Below are 21,770 nucleotides of genomic sequence, written 5' to 3'. Positions count from 1 at the left end.
GTAGCTGATACACTGCTTCAAAACCTGCTCTCCACCAGAGGTTTCCAGAGCTCGTGGCTGGTAGTTAAAGGCTGCCACCTTCTGACCTCCTGACCTCCTGCTCAGGTCTCCCACCTCACTGCTGCCCCTTTTGCTTCCCCTGCTCTCCCCACTGCCTCCCACAGTGCTACCTTTGGGGAAAGCTGATCAAAAAGTGCCTGTGTTGAAATGCTGGTCAAGCCTGCATGTCATATTCCCCATCAGGGTCTTCCCGGTTCACCCAACCTGTGTCTGGCCCCGAGGGGATATGGATCTTGCAACACCCAGCTGGTGACCAGAGACACAGATGACAATGCTCACCATGCTGCTGTCCCTCCCTGCTACTCAATGTTTCAGCAGGAGGTGGCTGTTGTTCTGCCACCATCACAGGGTCAGGTCACTTTGGGCAGCTAAGCCACCTATCAGTTTTGAACTGATTTCAGCATGACCCAAATCCCCACTCTTTTCCTGTGACTTACTTAGAAAAGTAAGGCAGTGCTATCCTTTGGACTTGCCTACAGAAACCTGGGGTCCTGTGGGCCACTGAGCCCTGCAGACCACCGAGCGCTGCACAGTGCTGGCCCTTAGAGGTGGTCTGCAAGGAAGCCCTACCAGAGCAGGGTGCCAGCCAAGGAGGTTTACACATCACATGAAACCCCTGGAAGGACAGCAGGCATAAAATATGGGGACTAGTGAAAGGGGTTGAAGAATCTGGTTTTCCTTTTGCCTCTGGACGTGGGTTGGTTGCCCTGGAGAAAGGAAGGCTCTGGGATGACCTTACTGTGGCCTTCTAGTACCTGAAAGGGGACTACAAAAATAGTGGAGAGGAACTTTTTACAAGGGCATGTAGTGATAGGACAAAGCCTTTCAAACTGAAAGAGAGTAGGTTTAGATTAGATATTAGGAAGAAATTCTCTCCTGCCCAGAGATGTTGTGGATGTACCATCCCTGGACCTGTTCAAGGCCAGGCTGGGGATTTGAGCAACCTGGTCTAGTGGAAGGTGTCCCTGTTCATGGCAGGGAGGTTGGAACTTGATGATCTTTAAGGTCCCTTCCAACGCAAAACATTCTATGATTCTGTGTTTTCGCTCAGTAGCATTTCTGCAAACAGAAAGCATAAAGCAGAGGTGGTACCAGCTCTTGGCATGCTGCTAGAGACTGGTAAAGCTGGATCCTTCTGATGCTTCTCTCATCTTCCATAGATCTCAGGAGACAATTTAATTATCATAGTGCATTCTTATATACATATATTATGCCCCATCCTGGATAAGAAAAGGTTAACCAAGAATTATGGACTCTTATGTGAGCCTATATCTCCTTTAAATGCCAAGCCTGAAGGGCAGAGAGACCATAGCCCACTTGGGGTTATTTATTGGCTTCCTGAGATCTTAATAACAGGTAGGCTGAATGGAGAAAGTTACACCCATGGGGTCACCAGTCTTACCAGCAGTTTGGGCAACGGGACCAGATGTCAGGTGGGGAAGCCACAGTCCTCTGAGCGTGTGTCCAGGCTCAAGCCTTCCTGCAGCAGCAGTGTCATCCCCAACACCTGAAGGTCAACCCTCGCCCAGAGAGCTCCCAGCCTCAGCTGAAGTGAGGTGGGAGAGCTGAGCATGGAGAACCAGCTGAGGACAAGGAGGCAAAGAAGGGTGAAGGGGCTCTGCAGGAGAACCACTCCATGCCAAGAAGGTTACTTCTGCCTTTAGCCAGTCTTTTTGCATTGCATCATGCAGGAGAGGTATGGGCTGTGCTTTTGAGGAAGTGGGTTTTAGCTGAATGGGATAAAAGGGAAACACAAAACGTTCTGGGTTCAGTACCAGAAGTAGACAGAAAGAGAAAGAGGAAATGCTTGTGTCTGTTAAGAAGGATCTTACAAATACAAATCACCCTGTGTTTACTATTAATCATGTTTTTGTGCAGATGAGTGTAAATTGCACAGTGATGGTTTTTCACTCCTATTTTCAAAGGTCTTGTGGTTATAGAACCATTATTTTCTTTATGGTCATGGAGTACTGTGGTAGTACTCTTCATCCACAGGTAAATCTTTGTACATCAGATGCTCTCAATCCACTCAGATACTATAACTTTAGGCATATACAGGAAAACCTGTTACCTGGTCATTTTTCAAAGGTAGTGAGAGGGCTTTGCATGGCCCCTTTCTTTATACAATTTGAAGCCAGAAGGACCTATAAATCATGGTCTTCTACATACCCAGTCCTATGTAATTTCAGTGGGTAAGTCCCTGTGAAGCTCACCATGTTCAACTAGACAGAAATACTTTGGTCTTGTGCACAGCAGGCAGAGCAGCATCCCAGGTCCTCTGACGCTGGGGGCAGCAGTGGTGAACTATTGAATCCAATGCCAAATCTTGCCAGCCAACACTAAACAAAAACACTTTTGGAAAATGACTGGTGTGCATCTTGTTTTCTTTTGAGGCACTTCAATTGGAAATGTCAGGTATTAATTTTTTTGTTTTGTGATTATCCAGGAAAGTCTTAACTTCAAAATTTGATTTTAAGACATAAAAATAAAATTTAGGAGCTTGCCCGGCAAGTTCTTCTCTCTCTTTCCACTAATTGACTGTCATGATGCAGGCAAAGCAAGCTATTGCACCACTCTTCTGGTTTAAAGACCATCACCACAGGTATGACAGAAGCCTGTTTTGGGAGGTGCTGTGGATTTTTTTCTATTAAACATTACAGAAATATCAGTGACATGACAGGGATCCGCATGGGGAGATGCTGCATAGTTGTAAATGTTCTTCTGAGTAGGTTTAGGACATCAGAGACAAGCCTTTTTGCCTCAAAATCAGCTGATTCTGATGTATTCTGATATGGAATAAAACAGGAGAGGTTTTTTGGGAAACAGCAATGAGATGTTCTCGCATACCTTGGGATGCAAGTCCCAGGATGTCATAAACAGGCAAGCTGACAGACAGCAAGCAACCACTGAGAGCTGAGAAAGGGTTGCTTCATTCAGGAGGTTTTGGTCTTGAATGACTCGTTAATATGAGTTTAGGAGGTTATTGTGCTGTCTGCAGTGACACCCTGTGGTGATGAAGCAGTGGTTTCTCTCTGACCCCTGTTACCTGAGAAAGCCGGGGTTTTGCCGTGACTGTCCTGCTGCCTGCAGTCAAGAGCAGGAGGAAGTATACAGCAGAAAGGTAGTTTTTCCTGGTAATAAAAGTCCTTATAGGATATGAGGTGACAAGTCTTTTGGTGTTACTCTTATAATTTAGCCGTTATTATTCATACTATTAATATTTCTAATCACTACTACTGATTTCATATGTGTACTGCCTGGCTTCAGCACAAAACGAGTAACTGAAATTATAGTTAAAAATACAGATTGCATGTGAATGTATGGTGTAAACCAGGCAGCATGAACTGCCTCCCTGATTTCAGCCCAGGTCTATTTCTTCATCCTTCCCTTGTTTACCATCAAATGCATTTAGTAACAAAAACAAAAAAAAACCAAAAAAATTGGTTTTGGGGTTTTTTTTCAGTTTTACTAGAAACAGTAGAAGTTGTTAGGCATCTCATATGTTCTTTGTTAATGTCATAATTGATTTTTGAAAAGTTCATTGTTCTGTTGGCTTTTCAAATCAGCAAAATACTAAGGTCAAGCCTTTTAAAAGCTTCCTGGACAAGATTTAACTGATGATCCAGTTAACCATGCAAATATATGTATCTGCAGGTGAAAACAGAGCTATGGGCTTTCCAGCTCAGTTTGGAAACTGCAGCCACACTAGGCCCGAAGGCCTCACCTGGGGAAGTGATGGTGTGTTCCCATCAGTGTAGTGTATTCAAAGCTGTGTAACACTTTCAGAGAAGTGTTTTCAACCAGCCTTCCACCACTGGTGACTTTGTTTGGCAAGGAGGTCTGACTAGAGCTGGTGAGCTAAGCCAAACCGATGGTAATTGGGAAAACGTGATCCTAGTTGAAAGGCTGAATTTGGGTAAGAGGCAGTGGGATGGAAGATTGTAATAGAGTAAGTGTTTAAGAAAGACATGAGGAGAACAGGCCAATTGAGACAAGACATGAGGAAAAAGGACATTATCACCTCACCCTCTGCCTTCTCCAGCAAGCTCCATCTCTACCTGCAAGTCCCACTGACTGGAACATTAGCCCTGAACTAGAAATATATAGATGCCTTCTTGGCACCATGAAGGAATTTACTGACTTGGAGTAAAATGCAGCTCTTGTCCTGAAGGGACTTGATGGGAATACTACCTTCTTTCCTAAGCCCTATTTCTATGTCTTCCTAAACAACAGCTGTTAAGAGTGTAGAAATTTGGCAGAAAATAAACTCCCTTGCTTTCCAACTCCTCCTCAGAGATCAGAGAGGCTGGGTGTGGCCAGGTTTAATTTCTGACTATAACCAATTTGGCCCTGTCAGTTTGGTTGTGTCCAGTAAGATCCCAAATGCACGTTACACTGTAAGTCTGGTCTCATTTGCAACCACAGAGTCACCAATAGTGCAGTTTATTGAAGCAACAGGTTATAGATTCTTGTTAGATTGCCAGTGATCAGTTCACTAGGCCTACAAAATCTAAGTGTGTAGTGCTAGGCACAAGTGTTCCTGGGTATGCTACAGCACAGGCGGAGGAGCAAATCTTACTGAAGAGACATTCCTGCTTTAGGGAGGAGAGAGGAGCAAGCCCACTGACTGGTCTGCATGGTGGTCGTATTCTCATCCTCTGCCATGGAGGATTTCAAATGCCAAGTTAGACTTTTGGGAGAAGTGTTATTGCCATCATAAATGGTGGGGTGGAGCAGCCACTTTGTATGTAAAAGAGGAAATCTGAGACTTAAAAAGAGAGACTACAAAGGCTGTGGGTCTTGCTCAAAGGAGGAACTTCCTCTTCCACTTGATCAATTGCAGAGATAAAGGTTAATCTGGCATCTACCTGGTAACCCATCACCCCCATCACCAGGCCATCAAGCCCATTGTAATCCCTCCACTACATATCTAATGGCATATCTCATGGAAATCCCTTTACCACGTTATCTCATGGCTACAGGCCTCATTCCTACAACTGGCGACTCATCGGCTCATCTCGGCTCATCGTAGCTTAGCTCTGATTTTGTTTTGCTCTATGTTGAAGACTATTGGAAAAGTTGTACAGTAATATTCCTTTTAAGGACCAAGAAGAATCAAGACCAGAAGCTATTAAATCCAAGGGAAGAGCAAACTCTGCGACAAGACTTTTTCACAGAAAATACCTAAGAACTCATTGAACATCCCTATCCCCCATTACTTTGAAGCAGATGAACAGAAGTCCTGTCAGTCATTTACAAAATATAACTGTGCAGATGTTGTAAGTCACAACCTACATGAAGAAGAGGCCTTTTTAATTTTTCAACAGAAGCATGAGCAATAAATCTACCTAGAACTGAGTTAAAATAGACCAATCCTCTGTCACAAAACTTTTCTACAAGAGAGTGAAAAGATTCCTCCTATCCAGCATGCAGTCATCAGGGAACTCATCTATGATGTCTAAATTTGCCTCTTCTGCATCCCTTTTGAACCTGCATTAGCCAGGTCTCAATCACTGGACTACTCTTATTACCTGGCTATATGGCACAGAATGCTTTAAAGGGCCTTCTTTTCAACTTCAGGTGGTAAGGAGAGAAAAGGTATAGGAAAAGGGACATGATTAAAGTTACAATGAATTTGCAAAAGCTATCAGATCCTAAACAAATAACACACAAAGAAAAGCATGATACAATTTAGGAAACAGTATTTAATTTTAAAAAGAGTACCAAATGCCTCTGGAAGTGAACATCAATTTGCCAACATTTTTTATGCTACACAATTTGAAGAGTTTCAAGTCTTGTTTTGCAAGCACCCTATAGTCATTTAGTATTGTCCTCCTCTGATCTTAAAGAGACTGCTGCGAGCTGAAACATGAGCAGAAACGTTTTACAACTTTGTAGAAGTTTCACAAAATTCAGAGTCAAGAAATTTACTCTTTGTTAACATATTTTAGCTAAAGTTTTGTTATTTACTCAAATTGATATTAAAGAAGTTAAATTTCTCCAGTGCCACAAATCTAGGCTTTCACACGGATTACATGTGGTAAACACGTAGCACAGAGCAAACACACTCGTATTTAAGGCCAGAAAGAGGAAAACAGACTGTTCAGAATGCAGATTTCCTTTTGCATTCATTGATACAGCCCCAAATATGCCCCAACAGCTCTACCCTTTAGGAAGCTGCAGAAAAAGAGATTTTGGAAGACCTGGTCCCTTAGGCACTCAGCTTCAAGGTCAGAATACAAAATTTATTTTGAAACAGCTACTGTGTTGATGTAATTGCTTTATCTAATATTCCATACACAAAGTTAAAAAATTATCAAGAAAAACTGACTGTATTCTAAACATGCTTCCTACTTGTATGTAAAAAAATTGAAATGGCTGTTTTCCACAGTTTATGCCCAAAATTATAAAAGTAGTTTAGGTTAATTTATAACCTAAACTTCAAGAACTTAAGTTAAGAAGAAATGTGTGACAACACTATCATATAATCATAACTAATACACGTATCACATTCTGAATCTTCTTTGTAAGATATGAAACCAAACTATTTACAAGAACTGTTTTTCTCTGCCCCTTCAGCAAAGTGAAATGTAGCACCAAGTAGTTCTGAAAAATGGTGTGATCTTTCTTCAGGCTCCCCTTCCTAATTTTTTGCGATACTCAGAGCACTACTTTGAAATCTGCCTGTGCTTCAGTTACTCAAGTTTGCATTTCTAACACAGCCATACTACGAAATACTTCTAATAACGGACATATCTAACTTTGAGATAGCTCATTGTGCCACACACAGTAGTAAACAGTTATCAAAAGTGGTATTTTGTACTAACACTGCATATAAATTGCAGATAAATACATGAACTGAAAAACTCTTTTAGGAAGGGAAATAAAATTCTTTGGTGAGCATAGAGACAATACATGGAATCTGTTTCTTTGCATTAAAATCTTCTCGGGTTGAACAGGACTCATACTCTGCCACTCTGCGATTTACACGAGTTAGAATCTGCATGAGTTCAAGTTTCCTTGCATGTTCCTTCAGCATTTTACACAGTGACTGAATAAACCAGGAGCCTTCAGCTGAATTCCTCCAGGAGTAATAGCCTGTGGAAGAGAGCAATGTCAAAGTGATCAGATGTAGCAGCCTTTGATACAGGACAGGTTAGCAATTAAGGGAACGACGCATTGTTTCCAATAGCAATCAATGTTGTAAAATAAAAACTCAAAACCACCAACAAACAAAATTTAGATTCTTCAAATTCCAACTCGAAAGCTTTTTCTAATCCTCTCATGTTTTATAATCTAAGAAAACTTTAAGTAGGTAGAAAATCAAAAGGCAGGAAAATTATCTTCTGCTGCAACAATCTTAGCCATTGATCACTTACTACTTCACAGAGTACATGAACACAAAGGAGAGGTGACAGTAAAGATGGAGCCAAGATGCAGAATGGATTTCAGGGGCTCTGCCCCTACTAATTTTGCTTAAGGATGCAACGTAAATAGAGTTGATAAGCAAACAATACGTTTGTGTTTATCCACTTCTGCATATCAGATTGCTTTGCTTTCTCAGAATAATACCTTTTCCTCCTGCTGCAAGTTATTTATACAACCCTGATTAACTCAATTTCCAGCAGATGAACATTTGCGGATTTGATAGGGAGAAAGATATATGTTCAGGGTTTGGTGGCGGTTTTGTAGGAACTGAGAATAGCAACTACCTCAAAAAGAAATCAAATCAGTGTACAAAAAGTGACCGAGAGAAGAAAACTCATATTTTCATCAAAGAGTGTATTGGGTCTGTCTGAGCTGGAGTTCATTTCCCCACAGCAGCCCTGACTGTGCTGTGCTTTGCACTGGTAGTTAGAAAGGTGTTGATAACACAACACAGTTCTGGCTACTGCTGAACAGCGCTGTCACAGCATCAGCACTGTCTCTCCAACCTTTCCCCCCCGCCCCACCATTAAGCTTGGGGGAGACAAAATCTTGAGAAAGCACACAACTAGTACAGCTGACCCAAACTGACCAAAGGGATATTCCATACTAGTGAAGCCACCCACTGACTGGATACAACTACAAATTGTAATTTTTAGCACCAATAAAGGCTCACATATAAACACAGTCTCCCACCTGGAGCTGTAGAATATGCATACAGGAAGTCTGCTTCTACAGGTATTTTTTGACACATTGTTTCTTCTGATCCACTGTCTGTCTCAATACCGGAATCTAATTCGGTCCCTCTACAAGCCTATTAGGTGGAAAGAATGGAAAATAAAATTAAAGAAAAGGCAGGGATCACAATCAGAATATTGGTTTTTTTCATGTTTTCAAGATGACAATATCTTGACTAAAAAAAATGCAAAAATTAAAACAATTTATGTGTCACATTTCCATTAGACTGACTCAGAAGAAAAGTAGCTAGCATTTATTTAAATCACAGTTTGGATAAGGTAGACATTCATTCAGAAACTCTTTAAAATACTGGCTGAATTTTTACTTAATCCGCAATCTCATCTATTACAAATACTGCCTACCTAATAGGGCGGATTGTGCCACTTTTAGACCTGAAAAGAATCTTAGTAACTCCGCTTAAATCAAATTTAGAAAAAATTAACTTTTTTGCACTAATAATTAGTGGGAAGCAGTATTTTTTGAAGTATCTGACTGATTTGATGATCACTGTTCAGCTGTACATCACCTGAATGAAAAAGAGCTTGGGTTTTCCTGCTAAACTTCGGCAATTGTCACCTCTGAAAAGGCTTGTTAGCCTTTTCAGTTCAAGAGGGCCGTCTGTACCATAGATTAGTCCTTCATCACCATGGCTTAGCAACACGCAAACAAAACTGCTTCGCTTGCTGTGATCTTCTTCAGAAACTTGAAAGAAAAAAAGAGAATTACCTTAACTTCCTGCATTCCCTAAAAATTTGAAACATTTGATCCTTCCTATGTGACTGCAATCTTTAAGAACTAATTCCCATGTTTAGAAATGTCCAGCCAGTTTTCACTTCTCAACAAAGTAATCTGCCTACTTTACTTATGGAGGTTGGACACAGAAAACCCCAAATTAAAGGCCAACCCTACCCATTCTAAGACACGGTCACAGAACTAGGCCAGGAATACCACAGGGAAACAGAGTGTTTTGAAGACAAACCTCACTCATTCAGTAATGGTCAGTCTTGTGATCTGGGATTGGACTGATGGAAAGTTCTGAGTTTTGGGAAAGGATGGAGAAATCCTACCTCTCTCTCCTTCCGAATGGAGATGCTCCAACTACTTGGATTACATGGGAACTGACTGCAGCATGAAAACTGCTGCTACTGCAGGGACCTAGGCACTAGCAGTACCCCTCTCCTCTCACTTTGACTTGTAGCACGGTCTAGAAAGATTTTTCAAGCCTCTTTAAGTAAAACATTAAGACACTTAAGCTTGATATAAAGAGTCTGTAGATTTATACTTTTTTTCCCCTCCATCTTATGATAGACAAAGAACATAACACAGATATTCTCCAGTGTCTTTTGTTGCCTGACATTGTGGGAATTGTACTTGAGGGCCAAGATGAATCTTTTGAATTTATGAAAAGATACAAATGTAGTTTAAAAGAAAGGATCCAAAAGAAACGCTGAGTGGTAACGCAAGAAGATGCAGAAGTTTGTACATGAAAAATGTAGCAGTCTGTAAAGCTGAAGTTTTACTGTTTACTGCTTACCAAAACACTGAATTTCTATTCTGGAAAAAATGAACTACTTATATTTTTCTCAAGTGATGCACACTCAGGCATTTCTACAATCTTTGGACAAGCACTGCATTTAGAAGAGTCACACTTTCAGCTACTGTCAATAGACTGGCTGCAACTATACTAATAACTTAATCGTGCCTGGGAACATTGTCTGGAGTAAACATTAACCAGCACCAAAGAACCTACATCTATTAAAAAAAAAACAAAAAACCCCCCCACACAATAAAAAAACCACCAAAAAACCCAAACCAAAACAAAACCAAAAAACAAACAAAAAAACAACAACAAAAAAAGGGGGGGAAAAAAAGGAGGGCAAAAAACCCCCACAAACAAACAAGCAAACAAAACAGAAAAAAAACACAAAAAACAAAAAAACCCACACCAAAAAAAAAACCCCACACAAGCCCAGGATTGCTGCAAGCTAACTGGCTGTTGGGAATAATCACTGGATGACTTTTACTGTTGAACTGAGACCTGAAAGAGTCTGGGAAAGCACTAGTAGGCATAAGTCATCTTCCAGCAGTTAACTAGAATAGGCTGTGCTCCAGGGCTAATACCTTCAGGCACCATTTAATTTAAGTGTCTAGATGAAGCCAAGTCCAAACAAAGCAGGACTAACACAGTAGTATAAAGCTCTCACTTGGGAGAAGGGTGTTTTGTTTCACAAGTTAGACAAAATTTGAGTTGTTTCTCTAGAAGAGTAACTCATTCCACACACCTGCAGTTCTAGTCCCTCAGTCAGAACCCCTCTTGGGCCACACCACTAAGCATGTAGCACAGACCCCCTCTACCCAATCAAGCAGGTTTCTTTCCAACTCACAGAGCTTCAGTGATCCCAGGGTCAGAATATAAATCAGTCTGCATTTAAGGTTCAGCCTTTTTTCCAGCCTTCTTTAGAAGATGAGATAGGATATGGAGACAACAGTCATGGCACAAAAGATGGAGAGACAGCAAAGATGAACAAACATAGAAACTATGACGTACATGCCATCCTAGCAATAAACCACTGGAAGGTGTGAAATGTCATCTAAAAGAACCATGGAAGAAGAGACGTGAGGGCTCGAGATGTATTTGGAAACAGTGGCCAATTTAATACACACACTGAACACATTATTACTTACCTTTTTTCAGTAGTTTAAAAATGTCCCCACATGAAAGATCATTGTTGATCTTTATTTTATATCCCAGTTTCATGAAAACCTCTCTGACACTTGCAGCATCTGCATCTGTACCCGAACGGGGTAGCATCCCTATACATAAAAGAAATGTGTCATATTTTTATATGATACAGATGGCATGGTCCGATTGAGCCAAATTCTTTTTTTCATTTATACTGTTTCAATCTGAAATATTCTATTATTCCAGATCCACTATAACAGAAAAAACATTGTACTGTCACATGCACACCATCTCCCACTCTTGTACTTGTACTGTAGATTTATTTACATCTTATTTTTATATCTACCTATCTATGTAAGGACATAAAAAGAATTTTATTTGCAAAATAGAAGTCATGACTTAAAGGTAAGACAGACTTGTACTGCCTATCAATTTGTCTCCTTCTTACTGCTATACCCTAATGTGTTCCCTCTCGGCACATTTGGAAGAATGTACTGAAATGAATCGCAGCCATTCAAATGACCTAATTTTAAACTGCAATCAAAATTGGCCTGCATATTTAATTTTGAAAAATAACACATGGCACTAATTTATCTAAATTAAGGGAAAAATTTAAAAAATTGAAAGTAGTACCAGTATGTCTGTGGAAGTTCTTATTGTTTATTATTATACATTCCCCCATTTCTGGATAATCCATTCTGTAACTGTAGTCTGGCAGAATTCCAGAGTCCATGGACTTGCTAGCAGGTAGGTTCCTTCTGCATAGAAACCAGACAAAATTTAGGTGTTAATTCCTGATCTCTCTATTTTCAAAATAGCAACAACAACAACAGGTTATTTTAGCAAACCCAATGAAACTTGTAATGTTTGCTACTTCCTCTCTAGAAGTTCCCTCAGCAAGTTTGCTGATGACACCAAGATGAACGGGTGTGGTTGATACCCTAGAGGAAAGGGATGTCAAGTAGGCTTGAGAGGTGGGCCTGTACCAACCTCATGAAGTTCAACAAAGCCAAGTGCAAGGACCTGCACCTGGGTCAGGGCAATCCCAAACACGGATACAGGCTCAATAATGAGTGGATTGAGAGCAGCCCTGAGGAGAACTGGGAAGTACTAGTGAATGAAAAACTGAACGAGCTGTCTCTGTCCACTTGCAACCCAGAAAGCAAATTGCACCACGGGCTGCATCAAAAGGAGAATGGACGGCAGGTCGAGGGAAGTGATTCTGCCCCTCTGCTCTGCTCTGGTGAGACTCCACCTGGAGCACTGCATCCAGCTCTGGGGTCCCCAGCATAAGAAGGACATGGACCTGTTGGAGTGAATCCAGAGGAATCCATGATGAAGATGACTGGGGGGCTGGAGTACCTCTCCTAGGACAGGCTGAGAGAGGTAGGGTTTTTCAGCCTGGAGAGAAGGCGTCTCTGGGGAGACCTCTTAGTGGCCTTTCAGTACCTAAAGGGGGCCTACAAGAAAGACAGGAGGGGCTTCTGACAAGGATAGGTAGTCACAGAACAAAGGGGAATGGCTTTAAACTGAAAGAAAATTGGTTTAGATTAGATATTAGAAAAAATTCTTTACTGTGAGAGTGGTGACACACTGGGATAGGTGGCTCAGAGAAGCTGCACATGCCCTACCTCTGGAAGTGTTCAAAGCCAGGTTGGATGGAGCTTTAAGCAACTGGTCTAGTGGAAGGTGTCCCTGCCCACGCCACAAAGGTTGGAACTGAGGATTTTTAAGGTCACTTCCAACTCAAATCAGCCTATGATTCTAAGTTACATCTGTGAAATCAGTTGGTAGATTTAAGTGAAGACTGTACTTGCCCAGAGGTTAAAATGAATGAAACTGCTTTGTAGAGTTATGCTCCCAAATTACACTTTTGATTCGGTTAAAATGTGCACATACACAATGGATTTTAATAAAAAAGTAAAGTGTCATCTCTATTTGTAGTAACCTTCTGATCAATTTGTAACAAGCTTAAAATTTATAATCAAGGAAGAACTGTGTTTAAAACTATAATGCCTCTGCACAAGAGAATATGAAAACTTACTTTAAGGATGCCAGTTATTATATCAACAAGAAATCAGTTGGATTTTTTTTACTATCATCTTTTGAGAGCCACGTACCTGGAGCCAAGGTTAGCTCTGAGAATGCAAATGTGTTCAGAATTCTAACCCAAAGTCATATTATCACTGAATTTTCACAGGTAAACATTCAAAACCTAAAAGGATGTTGCAGATATGTGCTCCTTTTCTGCTTAAGCAATAGCCACCAGTAGTAGTCACGATGGCCGCATCTGGATGAAGCTGGACTTTGGGGAGACAAATAACACAATAGCTGAGGGCCATGAGTCTTCCTCAGCGTTGAAGGGCTGTTTAAGCATGCACCATCCCGAAACATGGCTGGTATGCAAATATGACTGTAAGTCAATTATCTTACTACATATACAGCATAAAGCCCAGGGCCTCCTGAGCTCTCCTGTTTGGCAGTGGGCCGCACACCAGGATCTCCCCTTCAACAGGGATGCCTCTCAAGATTACTCCTTGAGGCTGAGATTCATTGCTGCAACAGATTCTTGGTAAGTAATTGATGGCATGATAACTTTAAAAGTCTGTCTAAATGATTGAAAGGATTCGTTGTGCACATATAATCCTTTAGACATAAGCTGTCACACCCAGACTCCCCTCCCATAAGAAGTTTAGAATGCAAGGAGGTCCTTTCTGAACCTCATGACTCAACAGGAGAGTCTCTGTGACTGTTTTGTCTGACCCTATCCTCTTCGCAGTGGACAATCAAGTGTACCTTGCCAGAGAATCTTGTTAGACCATTGTCACATCTACTATCAAACTTTGTTAAATCACTGTTTTGTATCAATAAATGTACTGCTACTTCTCTCCTACAAGTGAAGTGCATCACCCCATCCATGACAAAAGACCAGGACTCTATATGCAGCTGTAATTCTGCCTTAACGATAAGAATCACCAACCCTCCCACCCACTCATAACTCTGCAACACTTGTCAATTTTAAGAAGTCCACAGATGCTGAAGCTGGTATGGATTTTCTCACTTGAGCACATGGGTAAGTGGTTACAAGACTGGGGGCCTATCATACCGTATTTTACAAATAAAAAGTCTGTAATACTCTTAAACCTGATTTTCACTGAAATATTAAAAAGAATTACTTCAGAACCAAATTAGTTTCCCAGAGAGAGTGTAATCTGATGACAGCGCTAGACCAGTGTAACAACCAGCTGGCACCAGGAAGAACAGGCCTGCGTTTCCTCCCTTCCACCCCATAAGTTCTTCTCACACTTCTGCTTCCACACACACAGCCCCTACAGCAGGTCAGCTCAACCAGCTGGGCTGTCTGCCACAAGTTCAGGTCAGCTCTAAAAGCAGTTCAAGGAAAGGGGTGAGCATTTAGTCTAGGGTGAGACACAGATGTCTCTTTTCAAGAAGAGCTAACCACTTCATGATACTGTTAAGACCAGCCTAACTGCACCTCAAGTATTTTGCTTTTTAGTTCCTTGTACATGTGTGTGGCCTGTTCTGTCAGATGCTGTACATTTTCAAAGTCAGTACAACTCTAATAGTTGTTTATGACAGCTATGACAATTATTACCATTCACCATAATTGAAACTTTTCTTCTTAGCATTATTTCTTCTATGACTCTTGCCTTCTGTTGCAGCACAAGATTCTTCAAGACTTAAACTGAAGACCTAAACCAAAAGTACCTCACTTACCCTTTGAAACCTGGAACAGATTTTGCATCTGTCAGATCTCCCCCCACATGCGGTCCATCTCCGATGTCTGCCATTGTGCCTTTCAATTATCAGCTTGAAAATGTAAGAAAATAAAAATGTTATGACAGTTCACAGAAAAAAAAATAGCATCTCTGAGTAATTCCTACATATTTTATCTTTGAAAGAAGAACATGAAATATTTTTCTAAATTATTGCATTCTAAAAGAACTCTGGGAAAAACGGTCGGACCAAATCATTGAAAAGGCCTACAAAAAGCAGGCTATGAGACAAACAAATCAAAAGCAATCTTTAAAATATTGCAGTGTTCCTCTATGCGCTAGCAATTGAGAACCAAAAATCAAGCAGTACAAGCTACTGGACATGTGCAAAAATTAACATAGAAGATTAGATTTTGGGTCATAGTATTTTGAGAAATGAGTAATTTCTCTGCATTCTGTTTGAAATGAAACATTATTACATCCCATTCTAGTTGGTGTATGTGAAGGTAATTGCAAAATAAATGACATAGAACTATAACAATGTAACTTCAAATAGTTGATGAAATGAACCTTATTCTGTGGGCTGCTATTTACTTTTATCAGAACGCAGGACAATAAATTACGATGGATACCAAGCCAGAAATCAGTGTAAAAGCATTAAACCTCCCCCACAATTACTCTGTGTGTATTCATGGAACACATTACCAAAAGTTACCTTAAGCTCAAGTTTCGTAAAACAGTTAACCATCATAAATTGCAATCACCAGACAGGACAAAGTGATAAATGCTTAGAAGTGCTTAGACCTCAAGAAACAAACAAGGTATTACGAGGCAAGAATTTAACAAACTTACTTAGCAGATATATTTAACAAACTACTTAGCAGATATATTTACGGTAAGTAGAAATGCATACATAACCAGACCAAGTAGTAAGGTTTGCTGGTCAGATATGATGAAGATTCTTATTACAGGCTTAAGTTCTTTGGTGGCAAACCATATTTGCCACCTTCCATCATCATAAAATTATTATATTAAGTCTCAACTTCATATCTACAGAACATCAGAAACATCCATTTTGCCACATTTCTGTGGCAACCATTCCTGATGCATCAGAAGCACTAATCTGGTTATGTATAACCTTCTTTCTTTCTTTCCTTGTTTCTTACAAGACATTTACTTACGTTTTTAGTGACTTCAAAAGACCTTCAGGGTTATTCTGAATACTATTTCTTTGTATATTGGAGCACCGATGTAATTAAGAAATCTTCCTCACCAAATTATTCCCGACTTGAGAACTGTATTATGTAATACAGCAAACAGGAAATTTCCTGAAAACCAAATTGCATAAGTATTAAATGAGCTCAGTATTTTAGAACTAAAATGTCTAAAATACATTCTAGAAATTTAGAAATTTACTCTTAAGACAGTATCATGGGGCAGGAACTAAAGCAGCAATGACAAACTTGCCTGCTTAGCACCATGATCTGGATTCACTCATCCTAACTGCAAAGTCTAATTAATTAAAACTTCCCTATGAGGAAAAAAGACAAGCAATTCCAAAGGTTACCTATGACCTGTGGCCTGACAGTGATCCAACTCTATGCCTTATAATTGTGCACTGCCAATAAAATCTAATTTACAGCGACAACTGGTGTGTCCACCCAGCTCTAACTGAAGAGTAGAGCTTCTGATCCCTGGGAAGCAGAAAGAATGGCTTCCATTGGCAAGAACACTGGAGTTCCCCTGCTCCTGCACAGCCCAGTTTCCGGGAGTTTCTCTGCTTTTTTCAACCCTCTCCCTACCACAATCATCCTTGGCTTTGGTCTCCAGCTTTCCTGAGGTCTCAGCCTGACACTTTTGAGCAAAATTTTAACTGTAGGAAAACATCCCACCAGACTGACCCACAATTCTGATGCAACTCAGTGCTGTTCCTTCTTCTGGAGAAGCACTATGTACAAAAGCATAACCCAAACCCTTCACTGTGAACAGATTAATGGGAGAGACAGGGAAAAGGTTTACTTCCTTCCTCATTCGTTCTTTGTCTACCAACAGTAATGAACAACTACGCCATATAAAAAAAGCACACATCATTTACCAACTCTATCATCGAAACGTGCCAGCAGGTGTACTGACAGCAGTGTAGCCATATCAGCACAGAAATCAACTTCTGCTAAACCCCCAGGTGTTTATCCCAGCTGTTTGATACTGTGAAGATCTGCAGTGCCAGCACTGCAAGTACATGAAGCACAGAGTGTAAATTAGTAAACGTGTGCCTGCATGAGCTGTGGTCAGCTCCCCTCCATCACGTGAGCCAACCTGGGCTACCAAGGGTTACTTGAAGAAAGACACCCAAAGTATAGGGCAAGCTAACAACTCTGGCCAATAGATAAGATCTTGCAGTAATTAGGTAGGGTAAGTGGATCACTAGGCTGTCTTGAGTTCACATCAGGTGTGCTCCAACCAAACTGCTGCATCCCTTTAGGGGCTGGTTTTAGTAAGCTGGTTTAGTAATGGTGAGAATAGCACTGGTGAACAGCAGCAGACTCAAGAAAGCAAACTGGAGACCTAACTGGCTGCAAGCACTGAGTGCTTCTACAACATAAATGTTAAAGCATGCTGCAAACACTAAGAGAGATCTGCAACATTTAAGTGATCTTAAAATTTGACTAAAACTGCTGTAATTGATCCAATGCCAAAGAAACAATGAAATTGGAAAAAGCAGCTAGCAAAACCTACAGTTAAAACAAACTATAGTACTTTGTTTCTGAAAAATGTAAAACACATTTTCTAATACCAGTCATAAAACCATTTCTTACTAAAGCCTCAGCAAGCCTAGCTTGCAGCCTACAGTTTCAATTGTTTAATGACGTGTTAGAGCTCACTGCATTCTACTTCATCACAATTTGGGCTTGTCTAAGAGACTTTACTGAAGCTAGAGAGATTATCTAGAAAGGCTGGTTGTAACTCATTAGGAATTGAAATTCGCATGCCTTATCTTCATAATAGAATCTGTAACTCACCTTTAATATCCATCAATTTCTGAGCACCTTAAGGCACCAAGTCATCTGCACTTGTTTAAAGAACAAAAGACATCCACAAGGAGGTGTCTCTTGTTGCTAGGCAGTCAAACGCACGTTTTAACCGGCAGCACGTTTTCTGCTCTAAAGCACCGGTCATGGTAACAGCAGTGCTCTCTAGAGGATGATGCTGATTCTAACAGACTAAGAATTGCCTCATCTTGGTTTAGGTAATGCAGTGATGCCATCCTCTTTCAAGCAGAATACACATTTCCCTATGGAGGATGATCTCATCCTATTAAGGATGGCAGGGGTCCGGGAAGGGGTGAGGGGAGTAGGAATCACGACAATACATAAGAATTTAATGAAAAAATGTTATTCTTATCCTTGATATTATTTTCTCTTATGCAAGATGGAAAAAAAACAAGTGGCTGTAAAGAGCAACAGCATTTTTGTAATCCAGCAGAATATAATCTGTAGGTTTTAGGAAGTTTATTTTCCAGTACTTCATCTTAAAAAATTAGTTTTTTAAAAATCCTATGACACAGAGACAATGATTATAAAATTATGCTGTGATGATCTTTACAGCTACTAAGTAGTGAAAATCAAAGTGGTTCAAAAAAGGTCCAAAGCTATGCTTAGAAAGCTAACAAAAAATGACCAATGTCTCTCTGCATAGCAGTAAGAGAAAAAAAATATTTTTTCCTTCTATAAATGCAGTTGTTACAATACTTTTCTTTTAATAGGAAAATGATATAGAACAATTGATATAGAACAATTTTTTACTCCCTTCCAGCCTGGATTTACTTACTCCTTCTGGACCTAATGAAAATAAATTCACATCCTCATGTATCACCACTGCCATACAAAACATCAGGTTTCTTTTTAAAGTGGTATTTATTTGAAATGAGAACCAACAAGACAAATGAATAATACAGCAATAAAAATAATACCAAAGCTTCTCAGATAGAGAAGGAAGCAAATAACTGAATTGCAAAGCAGGAGAGACAACACATGTTCAGTATACATCTGCTGCTACAAAGCAATGATTCTAGCAGTATTAAAACACATCTCCAAAACAGTCATCAGTATTGTAAAACATGTCCTTAATGATTACAAAAGGGCAGTTTTCCACATCACATGACTGCAAGAGAAAATGTCAAGCATTCAAAGAAGATATTTTATGTACATATACATATATATGGCATATTGCAATAATTTGCATGCAAGCAAATTAAAATGTTTCCATTCTACAATGTATAGTGCTAACCAATAATTATCTGATTAATAACATAAGGAAAATATAGAAGCTGACTACGTGAAAAACCAAAAAGCATTTGCAACGTACCATTATATTTTCCATGTGACACTATCCCCCCTCCTAAATACTGCTACCACTGACGGAAGCATGCCAATTCTGTGACCACCCTTCCCCTTATTTCTGGTTTGGATGTAGTAGTTGGAAAGCCCTGACACCGGGCCAGCACCCTGACTTTTAGTTAGTCAACACTAAGCTGCAAAATTAGCAAGAGCTGAAATTATTCCGAGTGTAGATGGGACCCTTGCTTATTAATTCACCAATACCAACTAATCACATCACCAATGCAATAAGCAATAGTCTTATCGGGCTCCTTAACATTAAGGGCACGATGTATTAGTCCGAAACCTACCATCTGACAGGCAGGTAGCTGAAGGCGAGAACTATGAGTCAGAGGGTAAAAGACTTCATTAGAAAAGGTTAGTCACAGTGTGTCAGGGTATCAAACTAACTTCCTCCAGCACTGGCAGGGTCCGTACACATGAGGTTTAACCCGCTTTGTTTTGGTAGATCCAGATGCAGACTCTGACCCTGTTTCCGGTTAGTTAATGGTCTACCGAGGGGGACACCAGAGAGCAGCTTAGAACTAAAGCGCCTTTTTTTTTTTTTCTCCTCTTTTTCTCCTGTTTAGTTTGTTTGTTTGTTTCGGCAGCTTCTCCACAAAAACAGGCTGAAAGGGACCAAACTGTCTACCTCAAGCTACCGGAAAACTCACAGCCGAGGTGCCGCGCCCTGCCCCGGGCAGGGGGAAGCGGCGGGGCCGGGAGAGCACCGCGGCCGCTCTGCCGCCCGGCCGGGCGGGACGGACCCCGGACCCCGGCCCGCAGCACCGCCCGCCCCGCCGGGAGCCCCGCGAGGCCCCGGGGAGCGGCGAGGCGGCGCTCGGAGCCAGGCCCGTCCCCGGCCACACGCCACTGCCCTCCTGCCCCCCGCAGCCGACCTCCGCCGGGGGGGATGCGGGCGGACACGCGGAGCTGGAGAACCACAGCCCGGTCTACCCCACCCCCCCGCCGCTTTGTTTGGCCCCGGCCCCGCCGCGCCCGCATCCCTGCCACCGCCAGCACCCACCGCCTCTGCCGCCCGCTCGCTCGCTCTCGGCGCTGTGCTCCGACCTGCCTTCCCCTGCGCTCGGCTGGGCTGCGCTGGACGCCGCTCGGTGCCGACGGAGCCCCGCGGCCGTAGGCCCGCCCGGCGCAGCGCTGGCTCCTCCCCGCGCAGGGCGAGCAGCCCGCCCCGATGGCGGCGGCGAGCGGCGGGGGAGGTGAGTCGGTGCCGGCGAGGAGCGGCCTCGGGGGCTCGGGGAAGGCGGTCCCGCCGTGCAGGGCGGCTGCCGGAGCCGAGGGGAGGCGGTGCGAGGCCAGGCTAAGCCGTGGGGCCGCGGGGTCGGTCCGGGCTCCAGGGGTGCGCTCCGGAACACGGGGGCACTGTGAGCCACCGCGCCCTGCGGGGTGTGAGAGCCGAGCCGGGAACTGCTGCGCTCGCTGCTCCTCGCTTTGAGTGGGGTGTTGTTTCAGTTCCTCTGCCACCTGAGAGAAATGTAGCATTCTGGTACCTTTGTGCGGCCTCATCTTAAATACTGTGTGCAGTTTCGGGCACCGCAATGTAAGAAAGATATTAAGTTGTTAAAGAGCGTCCAAAGGAGGGCAACGAAGATGGTGAAGGGCCTTTGAGAGGAAGCCGTGTGAGGAGCGCTGAGGGCACTCGGTCTGTTCAGCCTCATCACAGTCTACAACTTCCTTGTGAGGGGCGGGCATTGATCCCGTTTTTCTGACAACCAGTAAAAGACCCGAGGGAATGGCCTGAACTTGTGTCAGAGGAGGTTTAGGTTAGATTATCAGGAAAAGATTTCTCACCCAGAGGGTGGTTGGGCACTGGAACAGGCTCCCCAGGGAAGTAGTCACAGCACCAAGCCAGACAGAGCTCAAGAAGCGTTTAGATGATACTCTCAGGCATGTGGTGTGATTCTTGTGTCTGGTCCTGTGTAGGGTTAAGGGTTGAATGATTCTTATGGACCCCTTCCAACTCAATATTCTGCGATTCTGACAGAATGGTGGTTTGTAAAAGGAAGTAATCTGTGGGGACAATTACCAAACAAGCAACCACCTTGCAGACCTCAGCATGCGAGATCCCCACGGGTGTGCTGGCCTGTACCGCAGCGGGGCATGCCCTTTGGGCAAGGTTATTGCCCACCCTCCACAGGGAGAGCCTTGGGCTCATAACACCGACAGACAGGGACAGTCTGAATGTCCCTGCCTGCCTGATGATCCGCCTTGCTCAACAGCTGTCTGAAGCTGAGGGCTGGTTTTGGCTTCATCATCAACTTTCAGGTCAGTTTCATATTTGTACAGTGACCTTCGCTAGCAGACGTCAGAGTAAGATAACATCGGAAACTGCTATTCCAGCTTCTCACAACAGGTACTAACCTACTTTTTGAGGTCTTACATACCTGGTCTAATACAGAGTTTTACACAGAATTCCTCAAATCTTAATTTGAAGAACAAATTGCATACTGGAACAGATTGCCTAGAGAGGTTGTGGAGTCTCCCTCGCTGGAGATATTCAAGAACCGTCTGGACACATCCTGTGCTTAAGTGGGGGGGTTGGACCAGATGACCCACTGTGGTTCTTTCCAGCCTGACCCATTCTGTGATTCTGTGATTGTACAGGCCGCTTCCTCTCTTAGGAGGGCAAGATGAAAATTTGATGCTCCTTGTTGTTGTTGAGGGAAGATGAGTAGTGTTTGTCAGCTCAGCATAAGGATAACTCAGCTAATTTTCACTAACATTAAGAAA

The 21,770-nt window shown here is 42.2% G+C and overlaps 2 protein-coding genes across 5 annotated transcripts in view; one reads left to right on the top strand and one right to left on the bottom strand.

Annotated features, from left to right (window-relative positions):
- Positions 1-5,745: 5,745 nt before the first annotated feature.
- Positions 5,746-20,192, bottom strand: CASP3 (caspase 3). 2 transcript variants are annotated; one of them, XM_027879874.1, is made up of 8 exons: positions 20,091-20,192; positions 15,825-15,971; positions 14,645-14,737; positions 11,540-11,664; positions 10,909-11,037; positions 8,750-8,925; positions 8,182-8,299; positions 5,746-7,158 (listed from the first exon to the last, which is right to left on the bottom strand). In XM_027879874.1, exons 3-8 carry the CDS (start codon positions 14,716-14,718, stop codon positions 6,932-6,934), a joined length of 849 nt encoding a protein of 282 aa, XP_027735675.1. In that variant the 5' UTR covers positions 14,719-14,737; positions 15,825-15,971; positions 20,091-20,192; the 3' UTR covers positions 5,746-6,931. The 2 variants fall into 2 exon arrangements, with proteins under 2 accessions (XP_027735675.1, XP_027735673.1); XM_027879872.1 differs by having other exon boundaries at positions 20,047-20,176.
- Positions 20,150-21,770, top strand: part of PRIMPOL (primase and DNA directed polymerase) — a 17,197-nt gene continuing 15,576 nt past the window's right edge. For 2 of the 3 annotated variants that reach the window (XM_027879857.1, XM_027879862.1), the window contains exon 1: positions 20,150-20,239. In XM_027879857.1, the coding sequence (XP_027735658.1) occupies positions 20,215-20,239 (25 nt within the window). In that variant the 5' untranslated portion in view covers positions 20,150-20,214. Of the gene's footprint in view, positions 20,240-20,504; positions 20,527-21,770 lie in introns of those variants that run through there. The other variant, XM_027879860.1, reaches the window with a different exon arrangement.

The sequence above is a fragment of the Empidonax traillii genome, unplaced genomic scaffold (assembly GCF_003031625.1).
Source record: "Empidonax traillii isolate 1590-97213 ecotype Southwest subspecies unplaced genomic scaffold, ASM303162v1 scaffold60:size2069287, whole genome shotgun sequence".
NCBI classification, from domain to species: Eukaryota; Metazoa; Chordata; class Aves; order Passeriformes; family Tyrannidae; genus Empidonax; species Empidonax traillii.
This window is presented reverse-complemented; position numbering and strand designations above follow the sequence as displayed.